General features: G+C 42.6%; 2 protein-coding genes and 1 long non-coding RNA gene across 20 annotated transcripts in view; 2 read left to right on the forward strand and 1 right to left on the reverse strand.

Annotated features, from left to right (window-relative positions):
- DIXDC1 (DIX domain containing 1) overlaps positions 1-15,962 on the forward strand; it is a 74,647-nt gene extending 58,685 nt beyond the window's left edge. For 5 of the 16 annotated variants that reach the window (XM_045482779.1, XM_045482784.1, XM_045482781.1 and 2 more), the window contains 10 exons: positions 2,063-2,167; positions 2,592-2,645; positions 3,166-3,258; positions 3,338-3,409; positions 4,203-4,292; positions 4,616-4,777; positions 5,270-5,357; positions 10,410-10,515; positions 11,455-11,563; positions 12,656-15,962. In XM_045482779.1, coding sequence (XP_045338735.1) covers positions 2,063-2,167; positions 2,592-2,645; positions 3,166-3,258; positions 3,338-3,409; positions 4,203-4,292; positions 4,616-4,777; positions 5,270-5,357; positions 10,410-10,515; positions 11,455-11,563; positions 12,656-12,736 — 960 coding nt within the window. In that variant the 3' untranslated portion in view covers positions 12,737-15,962. Of the gene's footprint in view, positions 1-2,062; positions 2,168-2,591; positions 2,646-3,165; positions 3,259-3,337; positions 3,410-4,202; positions 4,293-4,615; positions 4,778-5,269; positions 5,358-10,409; positions 10,516-11,454; positions 11,661-12,655 lie in introns of all 16 variants that reach the window. The other 11 variants (XM_045482782.1, XM_045482792.1, XM_045482787.1 and 8 more) reach the window with 9 other exon arrangements.
- LOC123600664 lies at positions 9,080-18,153 on the reverse strand. Of its 3 annotated transcripts, XR_006713728.1 has the most exons (5): positions 18,111-18,153; positions 17,560-17,680; positions 12,574-12,705; positions 9,910-10,169; positions 9,080-9,438 (listed from the first exon to the last, which is right to left on the reverse strand). It is a non-coding gene; the product is annotated as an uncharacterized LOC123600664 (long non-coding RNA). The 3 variants fall into 3 exon arrangements; XR_006713726.1 differs by having other exon boundaries at positions 9,080-10,169; XR_006713727.1 differs by lacking the exon at positions 18,111-18,153 and having other exon boundaries at positions 9,080-10,169; positions 17,560-17,891.
- The window catches only part of DLAT (dihydrolipoamide S-acetyltransferase), a 29,385-nt gene continuing 28,833 nt past the window's right edge, over positions 18,127-18,678 (forward strand). The window contains exon 1 of the mRNA XM_045482793.1: positions 18,127-18,568. Coding sequence (XP_045338749.1) covers positions 18,290-18,568 — 279 coding nt within the window. The 5' untranslated portion in view covers positions 18,127-18,289. The remainder of the gene's footprint in view (positions 18,569-18,678) is intronic.

Consider the following 18,678-nt stretch of genomic DNA (forward strand, 5'->3'; position numbering starts at 1 on the left):
CCCCCCATAACAGTATACAATACATACATACAGCTTGAAACGTTGCTCTTTTTCCATCTAGCAGCATATCTTGGAGATCATTCTGTTTTAGTACGTAAAGACCTTCCTAAGTCTTTCATGGCCACTTAGTATGCCAGTGTATGTATATATGATAATTTAGTCAGTTCCTGTTGTTGGTCTTTTAGGTTATTTCCAGTCTGGTGATACAAACAGTGCTCTAGCTAACAGTCTTGAATAGGTGTTGTTTCACCCCAGTGGGAGTGTGCCTATTGAAGAAACACCTAGAAGTAGAAAAGGATGTTCTTAAACTGCTGCTTTTCCCCTCGTCCCTACACTCCCATCCATAGGCTGGACTAGAGTGCAACTCAGCTGCATTTGTCAGAGTATGTTTTGTAGCCTTAGTCCTTTGAGATACTTCAGAAAAATGTGTTCTGTGCTTAAATAAGTTTGAGAAATGCCCTGTAGGCTTGAAGAGTCCCAGTGAATAACAGCCTATTAAAGGACCTGAGAAAATCTGTCATAAAAAGGTTGGAGTAAAAAGAGTTTGGAATTCTTTTTTTTTTTTTAAGTTTATTTATTTATTTTGAGAGAGAGAGAGAGAGAGAGAGACAAGCGGGGGAGGGATAGAGAGAGGGAGAGAGAGAATCCCAAGCAGGCTCTGCACTGTCAGTGCAGAGCCCAATGCAGGGCTCATACTCACAAACCATGAGATCATGACCTGAGCCGAAGTTGGATGATTAACCAACTGAGCCACCCAGCTGCCCCAAGAGTTTGGAATTCTTAACCACAGAAGTGCCTTTTCTCCCCTGCAGCATGTACTAACATCCCATAGAGCACACTTATGGAAATGTTCCTCTGAACTGCTGATGCCCGGGGCATCTTGGACTACCTTTGCCATGTACTTTCATGGCTGACAGCACAGTTAAGGGGCTCTCACGGGGCACCTGGGTGGCTCTGTAGGTTAAGCATCCAACTTGGGCTCAGGTCATGATCTCATGGTTCGTGGATTCAAGCCCCGCGTTGGGCTCTGTGCTGACAGCTCAGAGCCTGGAGCCTGCTTCAGATTCTGTCTCTCTCTCTCTCTCTCTCTCTCTCTCTCTCTGCCCCTCCCCAGCTCTCTCTCTCTCTCTCTCTCTCTGTGTGTCTGTCTGTCTCAAAAATAAAAAAAATTTTTTTTAATTTAAAAAAAAAGAAAAAAGAATGGGCTCTCACATTCTCCAGAGCCTGCACCATTTCTTTGCAGTCTGTAAAGAGAGAAAAGTCAGGGTAAATACACTGCAGTCCATTAGTTCCATTTGAAGTCATGATGGTTGGAGAAATGTGTTCTTGCTGACCCTTTTAAGTGTGTACAACCAACCTTTTCTTAGGCTTGGTAGGAAACAAGAGGGTCCAAGTTGAGAGAAAGACACCCTCAAGCTGGTAAGATTGTAGGACACTGGGAAGAGAAACCATCAGTCCCAGTGATAGTTCTGAGCATGGAAATATAATCCCAATCCCAGTCCACACTAGGAATTGGAAGGCAACGGGAGCAGGGCTCTGGAAGGCAAGGTGGGAGTGATTCCAGGGGTTCCATATGAATAGGGTAGGAGGCGGCAATAGGGCCCAGCCCTCTAGGGAATGGCAAAGAAGGAAAAGAGCTCCTTAGTAGTTATGTGCCCAAGAAATGGATTTGAAAGCCAGGGTGGAAGGAAGGAGAAGGCATTGTCCATGGTCACTGTCGTGAAGGTGGTGGACTTGAAATTTGAATCTAGATCTATCTGATCCCAGAGGCCACTGATTCTCTAGGACAGCATGCTGTCAGGATTGCTGTGGCGGGTAGGGGTGAGTAATGGGTGGAGGAAAAATCAGGTTTCCTTCAGCTAGGTGAGACAGTGGTTGCTAGCATCCCGGGAGGGGACAGAAAAATTCCTCTTCATCTCCTTGTAGCAAGACCCCTCTTTTTGTCTCCTAGTTTTCCAGAATTAATGCTGGATATGCAGTCAGGGGGTTAAAGCTTAGAGTGACAAATGGCTGACTGACTAATTGGGACCACAGTAATAGTGAGTATGCTCTTTTCCCCCAGGATGCCTTGCAGCAGAGGCTGACTCAGCAGGACACATCTGTTCTTCAGCTCAAACAGGAACTGCTGAGGGCAAATATGGACAAAGACGAGCTACACAACCAGAATGTAAATTAAATGAATGAACTCTGACCTCACTGAGCCCCAGTAGCAAAATCGGATACTGCATGAAGTCTTATTACATCTGCCATCCTAATTAATCTCTCTTATCTTATTTCTGGGATGCCTGCCCTCAGTGTCTGCAATTATTTTTATTTCCTGTCAGACTCATCTCTGTTCCTGGCTGAAAGCCCATACTACATTGGCCTTGAGCCTTTCAACTTTGAGGACACTGAGAGGCTAAATTGTGGTTTGAGAGTTTGATTATCTCACTCAAGACACGGAGAGCAGCTGTGTGTTTTTACCATAACCTTGCCCTCTCTGTGCTGTATACTCTAATTGCCAACATCCACTCTGGTTACTAAGTAGCTGGTTTCCTACTGGGGTTGGTAGACAATATCTCTGTGCCAGTTAATTCTTTTCCTTCTTGCAGGTGGATTTGCAGAGGAAGCTTGATGAGAGGAACCGGCTCTTGGGAGACTATAAAGTAAGAACGTTTATGAGTTTGGAAATGATTTCCATTAGACCTTTTATGAACAGCCTACTGTTGCTGTTGTTCAAAGAGTTCTTAAGTACTGTGTTCTCATTGTTGCTTTTTCGCAAGGAAATCTCCTGTGTTTCTTTGATTCAGTCGCCCTGAAGAGTAGATAGCAAGGAAATCTTCTTCTGTGTTCCTTTGATTCAGTCACCCTGAAGAATAGATAGCATGTCTAAGAGGAGTCCAGAGCTTGTTGTCTGCAAACTTCAGTCTTCACCTTTATGCCTAACTAGCACAAATGGCACGTAGTGGTCCTCCTACAGATGGTAGTTCCCTTCCTCCTTACTTTTCCAAGAAGCCTTTGCACTGGGTAAGATTACTATGGTGTGCGATGTCTTCTGTGTAGCTTGGGGGGAAAGACTCCTCCCCCTGAGGCTCGACTTTGCTCAAGTGAACTAGCATGGCCAACAGTGAACTGTTGGGCATCCTTGGCTTTGCCACACATCTGCAAGCTCTGTCTCTATTGCAGAAAGAGCTGGGGCAGAAGGAGCGCCTCCTTCAGCAGCACCAGGCTAAGTTGGAAGACGCACTCCGGAAACTCTCTGAGGCCAGTTACCAGCAGGTGGGGACACAGTCAGCCACTGGCTTCCTTCCCCTTCTGCCTGAGAAAATCCTTTTCTGATTTAGTTTCTGATTTGCAGGTGGATCTAGAGCGGGAGCTAGAACACAAAGACGTCCTTTTGGCTCACTGTATGAAAAGAGAGGCAGACGAGGTAACCCCCGGCTCAGGGTCCCCCCTCCTGCATCTGCAAGGGCAAAGAGGGAGATACTCTTTCTGACTCAGGGCTGAAACCAAGGCCGCAGGTTGGTTTGTTAGGAGGGTGTTTGTCTGGTGAGAGGGTTAAGAGTGGCAGGTTCCAGAGGCGCCTGGCTGGCTCAGTCGGAAGGGTATGCGACTCTTGATCTCGGGGTCGAGAGTTCGGGCCCCAGGATGGATGTACAGTTTACTTAAATAAACAAAACTTAAAACAAATAAAAAGAGTGCTGGTTTCAGACTAAGAAAATCTGGTTTCAAATTCCAGCTTTACACTCTTTTTACCGTTGTGTGACCTTGCTTTGCTTAGCTTCTGAGCCTTAGGAATAAGACTCATCTGGAAAAAGGATAGTCCTGATAGATCCACCTGGCACAAAGTCAGGCTCAAAAAATATTAGTCACTGTTCTTCTTTTTTTTAATCACTAAAGTGAAGTCTGGAGGTGCTGGAGCCCCATTCTCAGGCCTTCCGGTGGCCAGGCTGAGGCTAGCTTGGGGCCCTCCGGGATGAGGTTACCATTTTGCTCATTGTTCATTCAGCACTGCCTACGAAGTGTCAAGTACTGGGGTTACAGCAGTGAACAAAAGGGCGAAAACGTCTTTGCGCCCATTCCAGGTTTACATTCTGAGAGAGACATGAACAAATATACCATGATATACTGTCAGGAAGTGATCAATGTAAATCAGTATAAGACAGGGCATCTTGGTTTGCAGTGTCCCTTATAGCAAGCATCATGTCTTCTTGCTGCTATAGGTGACCAGCTACAACAGACACAACTCTCAAAGCAATGGTTTTTTCCTTCCAGCGGCAGGAAAAGGAGCTGCTTCCGTCACTCACAAAGGGGTAGGTTCTTAGGATTTGAGTGCAGACCTCCACTTCCAGCTAAAACCACAAGAGTAGCCTGGCCATTGCCAGCGCACTAGGCCTTTGGTACCCCAGTTCCCTAATTCTTGCATCTGTTGGGTGTGTGAAGGTGTGAAGCCCTAATTAAGAATTAGTGGGCAAACTTCTGTGGAGGAACATTTCTTAAATTCACACCTCCTCCCTGGAAAATAAAAGATCTATCCTGGAAGCCTCTCTCCTCTACCGTCCTAAGCCCGGCGGCTGGGACATGGTTAAGAATACGGCACTGCACCACGTCAGTGTGACCTCCTTTCTGCCCACAGACCAGCGATCTGCAGCTGGTTCGAGATGCCCTCCGAAGCCTGCGCAATAGCTTCAGTGGCCACGATCCTCAGCATCATACCATTGACAGCTTGGAACAGGGCATCTCCAGCCTTATGGAGCGCCTGCATGCCATGGAGAGCCAGAAGAAACAAGACAGAAGGGTAATCCTCTTTCTGTGGTGTTTCTCTTAGGCAGGCTCCCACAGAACTCAGTTTCATCAGGTTTAATTGAGATAAAGGCAGGGCTGAAGACGCTGATCCTGTCAGAGTTTGTGGCTGCTTTTTTCTTTGGTTTTCCTCTCAGTGGAGTGGACTCTTCGTCATGGTGTGACTCTCCAGGAAGGGAGTTCATGATTACTCTTGCTCCTAGAAATTGCCTAAGTGTCTAAGGAATGGTGGTTCTTGACCCCACAAGGTCTCTCTTTACTGCTTATTCCCCTTCCCCTTTTCCCCTGAATGAGCTCAGCACTGGATGTGGAAATATGTGGGAAAATGCACTGGAAACTAGAAAGCCTGTTACAAATGTACATCATTAATATTAGCCTAATGTGTCTAATTTGGTATACTGTGGAAGATGTGGTAGGAAAGTATATATTTTAGATGTACTTTTATGATTTAAATTTCTTGGATAAATTCTCCTGCTGATCATTTTAGGATTTTTGTGTGGCTCCTCAGGTTCGGGGCAAGTTACCAAGAACTCAAGCAGGTAGTGAATACCGGGAATCCTGGCCCCCTAATTCAAGTAAGTACACCTTATTGTTCAGTAAGGACTCGTAGCATATTAGATCAGAAATTTAGTATTTTTCTTGCTACTAACATGTTGAGAACAGAATTTTTCTTGTAGTACTTCACTCTTATGTTGTTGCTATAGCAATACAGTTGAATTGAGTTACTTCTAGAACTCTGGAGACACATACCATCATCATCACTACCATCACCCCAAGTACCATTTAGCCACGTGCAAGATGCTGCACGTGCAAGAGGCTAAAATCTCTTTGGAAAATATACACGATCAAAACATTTACATTGAACAAAGAAAAACGTAAAACAACAAAAACACACAGTCCCAAATAGCATAGGAAATTTCCAGTTCTTCCTGGAGGCAAGATGTTTAATTTCTTTGGAGATTTTCCTTAACACTAGGTCCTCTGGTCTTTCAGTTTAAGTCCCACAAAGGATTTGCGCCATCTAGTGGCCCTGCCTAAGAAGTAATTTAACCCGCTCTAAGCCCTGTCGTTACATTTCTTTCCCCGTTCATTCAATCGTGTTGGTAATCAAACCTGCCTGGTAATTTCTCTTTTATCGTGTATCTTACCTTTTGGTTTAATAAAGCTCACCTTTTATTATCTTTTATAGTGTAATCAGGCCAAATATAAAAGTAAATAATAATCTACAAAAACCAAATAGTGAAAAGCTGACCATAACCAGTTTTGTATGTTACATACACACACACACACACACACGCACACACACACACACATGTATATGTTTTGAAAACCAGATGAGTAAACAACACCTAAAGTAAAACACTTAAAGATATTTGCAAAAATACGAAAGGTGAAATATTTTTTGTAGAGTAAATAAAATAACATCTAAGCCTCCAGATATCTAATTATATTAGTACCAAGATTACTTGGTACTAACTTCTTTTCTCTTCAATTTCTGTTTCAATTTCTTTTTCTAGCATTGTTTTGAAACAGTCATTTCTGTTTTCTTGAGAGACTTTTTATTTTGTTGTTATCCTCTGCAGTACTTTCTTTAGGCTAATATAAACTCCCAATGTAGACAAGTCTAAATATTTGAAAATTACTTTTTAAGTCTAAAAAATTCCTCCCTTCCTGGAAAAACCCTTTTGTATATATGCAGTACTTATCCCCAGCAAATAAATCCCTGGCTGCTCGTAAACCAGGGCGTTAATCTAATTTCTGTATTCACAAATAAGCTAAATAGTCTCTTCTCGGAAAATACAGTGAGTGTGTAACTCACTAGCCCTCTAGCTACTGACTTTCTTCTTTTATTCCCCTACATCAAACCTTGAAAGAACAGTCCACACTAGTTCTTTTTCCATTCTTTCTTCCTATTCACTCTCAAGCCATCTGCTGGACTTTTACTCACTTAATCCACTTAATGTTCTTTTCATTGACTCACTGTTGACTTTCTTGTTGCCTCATCAAAGTGGTTACTTTTCAAACCTTATCTTCCATTGACTGCTCAAAAGCATTTGCTATTCTTGAATAGTCTCCTTCTGTAAACATTCTTCCTCTTTAACTTCAGTGCCAATCAATTATGCATTCAACAAATATTTATCGAGCATCCATTGTGTAGCGCCATGTTAGACGCTGGAGGTACAGGAAGAAACAAGATAGACTTGGTACTTGCCCTTTTGGCGTGTGCTGTCTAGTGAACTAGATACGATCTCCTTCTCTTCTCTTCTCTTCTCTTCTCTTCTCTTCTCTTCTCTTCTCTTCTCTTCTCTTCTCTTCTCTTCTCTGTCGAACTGTTGAATGTTGGTGTGCCCTGGGATCCATAGGAGGTCTAGACCTCGGCTTTTTCATATTTTCTTTTGGTGATCCCTTCCACTATCATGGCTTACATACTCTTATGTGCTGATTATTTTTAAACTTTAATCTGTAACTCCAGCCCTTTTCTGAACTTCAGAGCTATATTTATGAATGACAACTAGGTATCTCCCTGTAGGTAGAAGGGCACTTAAAACTTATGTCCAAAACTGGATACAAAACTATAGAGTGGGAAACATATGGCGTAAGAAGTCCAACAGATCTGGGGTGCGGTTTCTACTCTCAGCAGGGTATGTGACCACAGGCGAGGGTGTTAAATTAATATGACTGCATTTTAGTTTCCTTGTTCATGAATTGGAGAAAATCTTTAAGGATTATGCACATTAAGTGAAATATTGTATGCAAATAATCTGGTGTAGTGTGTGGCATGTGAGAGGTGCAAGGCAAATGTTAATTGTCTCAAAATACCTTCCAGGTATTCCCCTCTGGCTATACCCTGTCTTTCTCCTTTTTTATCACAGCCAAATCTCCTGAAAGAGTAATCCTCTCTTTGAATTTACTTCTTTTCTGAACTTTCACTCTTAAGGGAAAACAATAATAATTATTTCAAACGTAAAGAGTGATACAATAGACTAGTGGAATAGAATTGAGAATTCACATAAAATCTTTAAGTCTGTGGTCATTTGACCAGCAAAGAGTCTCTTCAACAAATGGCGCTAGGACAACTGGGTATCCACATGCAAAAGAACAGAGATGGACCCCTACCTCACACCATGTACATAAAGTACATGTACAAAACGTAACTACAAATGGATCATTGATACAAATATAAGAGCTAAAGCTTTGAAACTCTTAGAAGAAAACATACGGAAAATATTCATGAGCTTGGGTTCTCAGATATCAAAAGCATGAGCAACGAAAGGAAAAATAGGGAAATTAGACTTCATCAAAATTAAAGACTTTTTTGCATCAAAGGACACTATCAAGAAAGTGAAAAGGCAAAGAGAATAGGAGAAAATATTTGAAAATCATGTCTAGGATACAAAATATATAAAAAATTATTACAACTTAACAACAAAAGACAAATTCAGTAACAAATAAGCAAAGGACTTGAATAGTCACTTCTCTAAAGTCATTTCTCCAAAGCATCCAAAGATGCTTAAAAGGATTAGTCACTGGAGGTGGGGTGGGGGGGGGGGGCGGGGTGCCTGGGTGGCTCAGTCGGTTAAGCTTGATTTCAGCTCAGGTCATGATCTCCCAGTTCATGAGTTTGAGCCTTACATCCAGCTCTGTGCTGGGGTGTGCAACCTGCTTGGGATTCTCTCTCTCCCTCTATCTCTGCCCCTACCTGGCTCGGCTGGCGGGTGCACTCTCTTGCTCTCTCTCCCTCTCTCTCTCAAAATAAATAAATAAAAACTTAAAAACAAAACAAAACAAAACAAAACCAAAAACCATTAGTCATTAGGGAATGCACATCAAAACTACAGTGAGATACCACTTCACGCTCACTAGGTGGTTCTAAAGAAATGGAAAATAAGTATTGAGGATGTTGAGAAATTGGAATGCTCATGCATTGCTGGTGGGGATATAAAATGATACAGCTGCTGTGGAAAAGTTTGGTGGTTCCTCAAAAACCTAAATATAGAATTACTGTATGAGCCAGCAATTCCATTCCTAGGTGTCAATACTCAAAAGAATTAAAGGCAAGAATTAAAAAAAACAAACAAACAAACAAAAAAACTTGTACATAGCATTATTCACAATAGCTAAAAGGTAGAAACAACCCAAATGTTCATTACTCAAAGAATGGATCAACAAAGTCTCGCACGTGCAGACAATGGAATATTATCCGTCCACAGAAAGGAATGAAGCACTGATAACATGTTGTAACATGGATAAACCTTGAAAACGTTCTGTTAAGTGAAGGATGTCAGACACAAAAGGATAGAAGTTGGGTGAATCCTTTTCTTTTTATTTATTTTTTAAATCTGTTTTTAAATAAACATAATTCTAGAGGAATTTAAAGATGGTGGTACACCAAAAGTAACCTTAACAAAAATCCCAATCCCAGCTCAATTCCTGTCTAGATTAACAATCCCTACTAATGGCTGGGGAACAAGCAGTGTGCGCATTTCTAAACATAAACATTTTGTAAGTCATTCTCTACTGTCTTACATATGATGTCTGACATTCAGTAGTAAATTAGGAGACATCCACAAAAGCAAGAAAGATGCAAGCCACTGTTAAGAGTCCATCAGTGTCTACGCGAGAGTAGACTCAGATATGAAAAGGATGTTGAAATGCCTAGAATAAGTTAAGAAAATATGTGTAAGTGGAATTGCAGGAGAGATTTTAGGATTATAACAACCACATTAAGTAGATTATAAGATACAACAATAATTGTTGTTCGTTCTTATGATAAAAGTTTCTAATTAGTCTTTTCTCCTATTAAAGTCATAATCATAGGTACTTATTAATTAAAAATTTTCCTTAAGTACCTATACAAAGGGTAGAGATAAGATGTGGACCAAGGAATTTGAGCTAAAAACCATGGGACCCACACATATAGATCCTGTGTAGCCAAGAGATAAGGTAGGTCTTGTACCTTTATTTTTATTTTTTTAAGTTTATTTATTTATTTTGAGAGAGAGAGAGCATGCTAGCAGGGGAAGGACAGAGAAAGAGAGGGAGAGAGAGACTCCCACGCAGGCTCTGTGCTGTCAGCACAGGTGGTCACTTAACCAGCTGAGCCACCCAGGCACCCTGGTCTCGTACCTTTGGTACAGGAAGCATAAGGCCCCTTGGAATCTCAGTTTCTAACGTTACTGTGCTCCTGTGATTCTCGTCCCTGCTCATTTCTCTGTCCGTGGATTGCATGAGCATTTTCTCCCGCTGTCTGAATGTTGGCTGTGTCTGTAGCTCCTGCTATTGCGTCCATTCTTCCTTTGCTGAAATCTTGCCTGGCTTCTTTGACCTCTTCTGACTCTGAGCAACAATGCCTGTCAGGAAAGTTCCTGTTCCCTGTTAGAAATAACCTGGAACGGGTGAGAAATGGCTTCATGATAGTGTCCATGTCGGAAGCACCTCCTGGCTTTGTGGCCTCAGTGGTGACTTCCTGTGGCTCACGCCCTATGGACGTGGTGTTTTGCAAGGGTGTGAAAGCTGTGCTGTGACCTCAGGCAGCTTCCTTCTCCTGGGACACTCTGAATAACTGGAAATGAGGGATGGTTGGGAGCACATTCGGTTCTGACCATAGAGTCTTTCTCTGATTGCAGAGTTGCCTCACTCACAGAGCTCTCCGGCTGTCAGCAGCACCTGCACTAAAGTGCTCTATTTCACTGACCGGTCACTTACACCCTTCATGGTCAATATACCAAAGAGGTGAGATTCTGGGATCGTTATTCCTCTTTTAAAAAGGACAGGAGGCAGAATCAGTAGTTACTGCCCATGCAACCATCTGAGCAGTGTTTGAGAATTGGTACAGTGCAGTAAGAAGACAGGATCAGGATTCTAGTCTCATTGTTACCACTAACCAGCGGCACTACAAGGGACATGTCTTGATCTGCTTCTGGGTACAGACACCGTAATAGCGCTTCCAGTCCTGATACACAGATATGTTCCAAGTTAGGAAAAATAATTTTTTTAAGGGCTCATAAAATAGCTCCGCTGATAGCCATAGATCACACACTAGCCCTCCCAGGCTGTTCCTCACTGATCTTGGTACTGTCTGATGACTGCATCTGAGCAGTTGAGAATTCACGTTAACAGCCTTCAAACATTCATTTATGCTCCCTTGTAAGGCAAATGGCTTTGAAAGAAAGATTTTTTTTTTTTTTTTTAACTCTGGAAACAACTACTGAGAGAAGGAGTAGGCTGCCCCTTTCCTAGAGAGTTTGCTTACTTGTTGTGGGCTAGAGGGGAGCTTTCTGAAGCTGGGAGGATGAAGATGGTGAAATGGAACATTGTTGCAGAGAAGGAAATCAAGAGAACTTAGACATATTGATGGCTCAGCAAATTAGATCTCCGAGACCGTATATCTTATTTCCAGAGTAAAACAGGGAAAAGTGATTTGGCTGCTGCTGAAACAATACATCTCTCTTAAATTCCCAGATGGAATGCCATCCTCATTCCCTCATGGTGACTGGCTCCCTCAGCTCTGCTCTTGTAGAATTGTCTGGGTTATCAGGGGCAGGGACCTAACAAGGCCATGCTGTTTTTTCCTGGAGAGTCTTTGGCAGGGGCCTGGGTTTAAAGCTAACGTCTCATCTTTCCAGCCTATTGATGAACAGTCTGTTTTAGCGCTCTTGCCTTTTGTTGCAGGTTGGGGGAGGTGACACTAAAGGATTTTAAAGCAGCCATTGACCGGGAGGGGAATCACCGGTATCATTTTAAAGCGCTGGATCCTGAGTTTGGCACTGTCAAAGAGGAGGTACAGAATCCGAGGGGAGTCTGGGTGGTGTGCTGCTGATTCCCAGAGCCACCTCCTCAGGGACTGATACCCAGCAGTACCCGAGTTCCCTAACCAGGTCAGCGGAATTTCCCAGAGCCTCAGACCACAGTCTGATTACCCTAGACCTAGATGGTCAGGGAATTGCACAAGGAGTTGACAGCTTCTTCGGTTCAAGGACTTAACCACTTTGACCAGACTTGGATACAGTTACTGATTTTAAAAAGGAAAGGACCTAAGCTTGAACAAACGCCTGGTTTGGGGGTCCCTTTTCTATGTGCAGTCAAATCTTAGAAACCTTTCTGCTTCCTACATAGAGTAAAATAGGTATGAATATATGGAACTGTACATTGTGATGGTAGTTTCTCAGATAATGAAAATGAGGAACTTCTAGAAAATCACCTATGCTTATTCTCAATTCCTTGACTATATTCTTAGCCTACGCCTCTCTTTATAATCCATCTGCCATATACAGGGAAGAGAATTCTGGGTTCTGACATATTACAAGTGGTTGCATTGTGATTAAAGCTGATGTTTTATTTCATAAATATTTCCTCAACATGCTTTAATAGCCCTGTTGTATTGGTGGCTTAAGAAATTAAGTGAATGAATGAATAAAAAGAACTGCATGTTCTTTTGGTCTTCTTTCTAACCCTTTCTTTATAATACTTGGGACCGAAATTTTCCCCTTTCTCACTTGTGTAATGCTTATGCTACTGCTTTCTCCCAAGGAGCCCAAAGTGCTTCATGGTTAGTAATATATTAAATCTTATTGATCTCCATGAGCAAAGCAGAGTTAGGGATGCTTTTACCATTTCATAGATGTAGAACTAAGAATATATAGTACATAATAACATATAATTATTGCATGCATTAAAAATATTAAATACATAAATATGTAGTTATAACTTTAGGGACAGAACCAAAGGGACATAGCCTCTAGCTTCAAGCTTTTCTCTATATTTTCTTATCCTTTATGTTTGAGATCTTACTTTTAGCAGCAGCAGTTGTCTAGTGAGAGTCACTGTCTTATCCTGTTATTTTTTTCACTGTGGCTTCTTTTTCTTCCTCTAGGTTTTCCACGATGACGATGCCATCCCTGGTTGGGAAGGGAAAATTGTAGCCTGGGTGGAAGAAGACCATGGAGAGAATTAATGCTGAGTATTAGACTGGGGGCTTGTGGAATTTGGCGCCCCCTGGCTGTTTCACTCAGGAAAGAGGACTAAAATACACTAAGAAGTTTCTAGTTCGTGCTACCAAAACAGAAGCTTCTCCAAGTGTAACAGCCCCAGGCCAGTGCTGTTTCTGTGCCTGGTATATGTAGTACATTTTTTAAAACCCCTGTCAACTGTAGACCATGGGTCCATCTGGAGTTCCTTGTCCGTGGGAACACAGTGTTTTATTCTACTCTGAGGACAACAAACCAAAGGCCTTAACCAATGGGAATGGATGATCCCGCTCCTGTAGGGGCATGGCTGCTATTATCTGGAACCTGGGAATTGGATGCATCACTCCTGTGTGTTACAGTTTTATTTTAATTGGCCTCAATGGTTGCAGCAATCAGAGTCCCAGCATTTGTACTCACAGACAAGGCAAAGGTACCAGCTTTTTTGCTTCTTTGCAGCTATTGCAAACCAAGAATAACTCATGAGGCGGTACCAAAGATGAAAACCCACTCTTCAGGAATTTTTTGGACCGGACATGGATGGTGCTGAACTGTTGACTGGATGGAAAAAGCCCATATCGTGCTATACTTGCTAAAACCGCGATTGAGGAAGACCTTTGGCTGCCTCTTGTGTCTTAACTGGTTCTGCAACTTGTCCTTTAGCCCATGGAGGGCATGTTTCATGTACTGCCAGTTTTCTCTAGGGACTCTGTCACTGTAGAGCCATGTTTTCCCCTTCCAACTGATGAACTTTGTGTTTGAAAGGAAAAAGGAGTTTAAAGTCTCCTTAAAAATCCAGGCGGGTATGGAAAGGTGCTGCTACCCATATTTTCTTGACTTTCTTTCTCTCATGACTTCCTGTAGCTCGTGGCATCTCCTCTGCAGTCAAAAGGAGACAGACCATTAATTTTGGTATTTGTGATTTATGAGTACTGAGCATGAGTCACTGGTCTGCCCCTCCTCATTTCAAGGCCAGAGTTATTTTCTATTATATATTTAGTCTAGGTTGATCCTTTAGGGCACAATAGGAACCATGGGGCATGGAGCATGAGTTGTGAATGGCAGGGTTGATTCTGGGTAAAAAACCTAGAATCCTTTCTCATGTGCAACACTGTCCAGTGTAGAAGCTAAAAGAAGAGTTAAACTTTCAGAGATTACTGAATAACTAGGGTTTTCTCAGTCACTTACCAAACACCATCAACTAATCAGCCATATGTATATATATGTATGTATGTACACACACACACATTCATTCCCCAAAGCAGTCAGCCTGTGACCACTGCCAACCAGAAGAGTCAGACATGTCAGTTCTGGGTTCTTGATCTGTCTGTCTCTATTTCATCTCCCTTTTCCAACTGTTTTAACAAACTACTCACTGGAGCTCTGAAATGACATTTTGTTGTTTTATATAGATGTGTCTTTTAAAAATAGTTCATGTTTGGAGAATTCTTTTGTACTCATTTGCCTTTTGTCTAAGAACCATGTCTATTTTTGTAACTTGAGTGTGAGTTCTGTATCTTCTCACATTCTGTATACTGTATCCATTTTCTAGAGAACCCAGTAGCTTTTATACAGGCTCTTCTCTTAGCCCTTGTGGTTTCAGAACAAGCTTTATTTTGTTACAAGTATGCTGATGACAACTAACTCCTGGTTCTAATTCTACCTGCCATTTTCCTTGTGGAGGTAGTTTTATGTTGTGGAGGTAGTTTTACATAATCTATTTGATTGCTCCTCTAGCAGATGGAAGGAGCTCATAAGATACCTGATATCTTTCAGTAAGTTCACTTGATCTTCTTCTTTTGAAGAATTTCTCATCAAAAATGACTGGGAAAGTTTGGGACAGTCAGTCAAAAGCAAGAATAATACATTATGAAGCAAACAGAAGAAAACAGTATATTCTGAGTGTTTTTTTCCCCCAGGAAGTCTGGAGTAAAAGTCCTCATGTCACCAATTTCTCTGTTGCATGAATTTTAGTGTTTTGCTATAAGACAGCATGAGAGTTGTCGGGCCAAAATCTGTTACTGTATTTCCAGTACAATTGATCTTGAATGTCTGTTTCTTTAGTTTTTACTTGTCAGTTTTCTTTGAGCAAACGTCCTTACCGTTATGGAGAATTTAACTTTTCAGAGAAAATTGAATGGAAGAAAAATGCCAAAGTCCTTCACCTTATTTGGCTTTTATAGCTCTGTCCTTTGGAAGAGGAGATGCATGGCCTTAGTGCCTCTACAGAAATCTGAAGTTGAAGTCAGGGGAGAAAATGAGATAATTTTTTCCCCTTTAGCTCATGAATCTCCTATGCCATAGGTAATAACGAAACACCCGGATTACAGGATGTCACTCCAGTAATTCTTGTGTACAGTGTATTGGCAATCCTCATTCCAGTTTCTGAAGACCAGAACCTTGTGAGGAAGTGTTGTGCTTTGGTTCCTTCTGGTTTGAATTGATTCCTGTTTGTTACTCTGGCTGCACTAGAAGCCTCTTGATTTATTCAGAGAACTGTCCCCTAGTGACATTTTTGAGGGGTAGTCCATCCTGACACTGCTGAAATTCTCTTTGAAAAAACCAAGGGACTAGAATGTCTTGAGCTCACATAACCTCTAAATCCTGTTAGATTAAAAAAAAATGATCCTCTCACAAAAACTAGTTTACAAGAAAGTTCAGTTCCTCAAAAGTCATCATTTAAAAATTGACAACTATTCTCAGTTCCCTAAATTAGCTGGAATTGGAACACTATATAATTTGTACCTAAAGAATTTGAGTTAAACTCTCCTTATTGGCATTCCTACTTACTACCATTTCAGCTCCTTTTGACCAGGATAGTTGAAAATTAGGGAAAACACATCAAATCCAAGAGGACTCTAATAATTACTGAAAAGCATTTATGGCATAATTATAATTTTCATTTTTTCCATAAAATAAGCATTATGATTGCACACTCCTATTGTCTGAATTTATGTAAGAGGTATAGCTTGCTCAAAATATATATGTAAAATTATATTTTTCTTAGAAACATGGATGTTTGCAAGCATTGCTTTCAAAGAGATTACCACCATGCATTCTCCCTGTTTTATGTTTTCATGAAGACTGTGTTATACCAGAGGCTTCTGATTATCAAAGTGATAACCAGTTTTTTAACTGCCTGTATGTACCAGATTTGTGAACTAATTTTTAAAAAAGCAGAAAAAACCATGAATAAAATGGAGTTTGCAAACTAAATACCATGCATCATTTTCACTTGTGTTTATTGACCGAAATTAATCAGTAAAGCCATTTACCTTTAGTGAAAGTCCATTCCCTCAAGTGATCTCCCTGGTAGCATGTTTACTCATTACTTGGGGAGTGGAGATAAGGATTACTTCATTGCTATGGATATTTTACCGTTATTATTTCAAATGTAAGCACGAAACATTATTATTGTCAAAGAAAATTCATTGACTTAGCACTTCTTTTGAAATTATATGTAAATGTGCAAACAAATAAGAACCTGAGCATCAACTATATAACAAAAGTCTTTTTTTTTTTTTTAATGTTTATTTTTGAAGGAGAGACAGAGTGTGAGCAGGAAAGGGGCAGAGAGAGAGGGAGACACAGAATCTGAAGCAGGCTCCAGGCTCTGAGCTGTCAGCACAGAGCCCGACGTGGGGCTCAAACGCATGAGCCATGAGATTATGACCAGAGCTGAAGTCGGACACCCAACCGACTGACTGAGCCACCCAGGAGCCCCTGTATGACAAAAGTCTTTAATGCAAAAGAGACATTAGAGACTTTTAAAAATGTGTATTTAAAACAACCAGGGGCACCTGGGTGGCTCAGTTGGTTAAGTGTCCAACTTCAGCTCAGGTCTTAATCTTGCAGTTTGGTTCATGGAGTTCAAGCCCGGCGAATGGCTCTGTGCTGACAGCTTAGAGCCTGGAGTCTGCTTCGGATTCTGTGTCTCCCTCTCTCTCTCTCTCTCAAAAATAAATAAACATTAAAAAAATAATAAAATAACAAAAGAAAACCAAACTTGATTAAAAAAAAAAAACACAACCAACTTTTCAGTCCACTCAACAACTGCATCTCTTTCTCTGCCATCTCATTTTTTACTTTTTACAGTTTCCTACTTGAGTATGAAATAGTACTGTCTTTAATTTTCCAAATGTTTAATTACTAGCAAAGGTTGACATATTTTCAAATGTTGGTTTTTCCTTTTTTTCTTGTTCTTGGTGTTCTATGACCATCTGTACACTGGGGACTTAGAGATCTAAATACAGCTCAGAAATGAGGTTGTTTTTTTTTTTTTTTTTTACATTACAGGATGATAATCCTACAGAAGCGTACCTAACAAATGTTGTAGGTAACTTCATTTATTAATTCAAACTACACGAACTCAACCTCCACTATTTACCAGATACTATACTAAACTCCGGGGATACATCAAAGAACAATATAGACATGCTCCCCGCTCTCACGGGGTTATAGTTTAGTTTCGGTATGAAGTACTTCAAGCATAACAGGGGCACCTGGGGGGCTCAGTCGTTTAAGTGTGGGACTACACCTCAGGTCATTATCTCCCAGAGCGCCTGAGCCCTATAGCTCGGAGCCTAGAGCCTGCTTCAGATGGTCTCCGTCTCTCTCTGCCCCTCCCCGTCACGCTCTGGCTCCCAAAAAATGAATGAACATTTTAAAAATTAAAAAAAAAAAATATGTCAAGCATAACGAAGTTTTTTGCGATCTAAAGGGATTCCATAGATTAGAAACGCAAATCTGTTTTGTAACCTTGTATCTTCCTACGCTTAGTCCCGTTACAGCACAGCTGAATGGGGAAACTAACCTTCCGTTTGGCTGCCCTTCATTTGGCTGGAAAACCTGTTCACTGGGATTGCCGGTTATGCTACAAACGCGAAACTAAAGCTTTGCAACCTCCCGCAGACTGCACCGAGTGAGGCCCACACCTGAGCACGGAAGGGTCCGGAAGGGCGGGAGCGGGGGTGGGGGAGGTTACACCACAGAAACGAGCTGACCCGCTCCGCTCGCCAAACCTTCCTCAGCGCTCCAAGACCGCCGCGCCCTTGGCCTCGGGCTCTCAGCATCAGGCGCGTCCTCCCGCTCACCACTCCGCTTTTCTCAAAACTTGGCCACTCCCCTCAGCCCACCTCTCAGACCATTCTGCCTTTAGTAGCCGGCTCTTGCCGCCTTTTTAGACCCCTCCCTGGCGGCTCCGTCTTACCCTGAGATGCCTTAGGACCCTTCCACCTTCCTACTCCTCCCTGCGTCTCATTTCTCCCAAACTTGCCTCTACGTTGCCTCCGCTGGAACACCCCTGCCCCCGTGGCTCCAAAGTAGTCGTCCCTACCCGCTGTGGGCCAGCCGTTACCCCACTACCGGGAGAACAGCGGACGTTCCACCCGTTTCTGGTCTGGGGAGGGGTGCCGCCAACCTTTTGGAGCCCATTTTACGACAATGTGCGGCTGCGCGGTGTGGCTGACGGCAACGCCGCACTGCTCTTGGAGAGGTCACTCCGGAGACGGCTTTGGTTTTGGGTTGTGGGGGTTGCTGGCAGTATGTGGCGAGTCTGTGCTCGACGGGCACGGAATGTGGCCCCAAGGGCAGGATTCGGGGCTCGGTGGACCGCCTTGCGGGAGGACCCGGGAGCTCCGTGCGTGACCCCGCCGGCTGGCGCGGCTCCGGCTCGTTGCAGCAGCGGGACCGCGGGGTATGGCAGGGTCCGCGCCCTCTGCGGGTGGAGCCCCAGCTCGTGGGCCACACCGAGGAATCGCCTCGCGCTGCAGCTTTTGGGATCGCCTAGCCGCCGCTGTTACAGCCTGCCCCCGCATCAGAAGGTGAGCCCCAGACCTGCCCTTCACGGGAGCCAGTTTGTCCTTCAGGGCAGACTTCTTGGTGTTGGAATCTTCTCTCTGAGTCCTCAGTGATCCTCCACCCCGTTCCTAGT

This window comes from Leopardus geoffroyi, chromosome D1 (assembly GCF_018350155.1).
Source record: "Leopardus geoffroyi isolate Oge1 chromosome D1, O.geoffroyi_Oge1_pat1.0, whole genome shotgun sequence".
In the NCBI taxonomy this organism is placed as follows: domain Eukaryota; kingdom Metazoa; phylum Chordata; class Mammalia; order Carnivora; family Felidae; genus Leopardus; species Leopardus geoffroyi.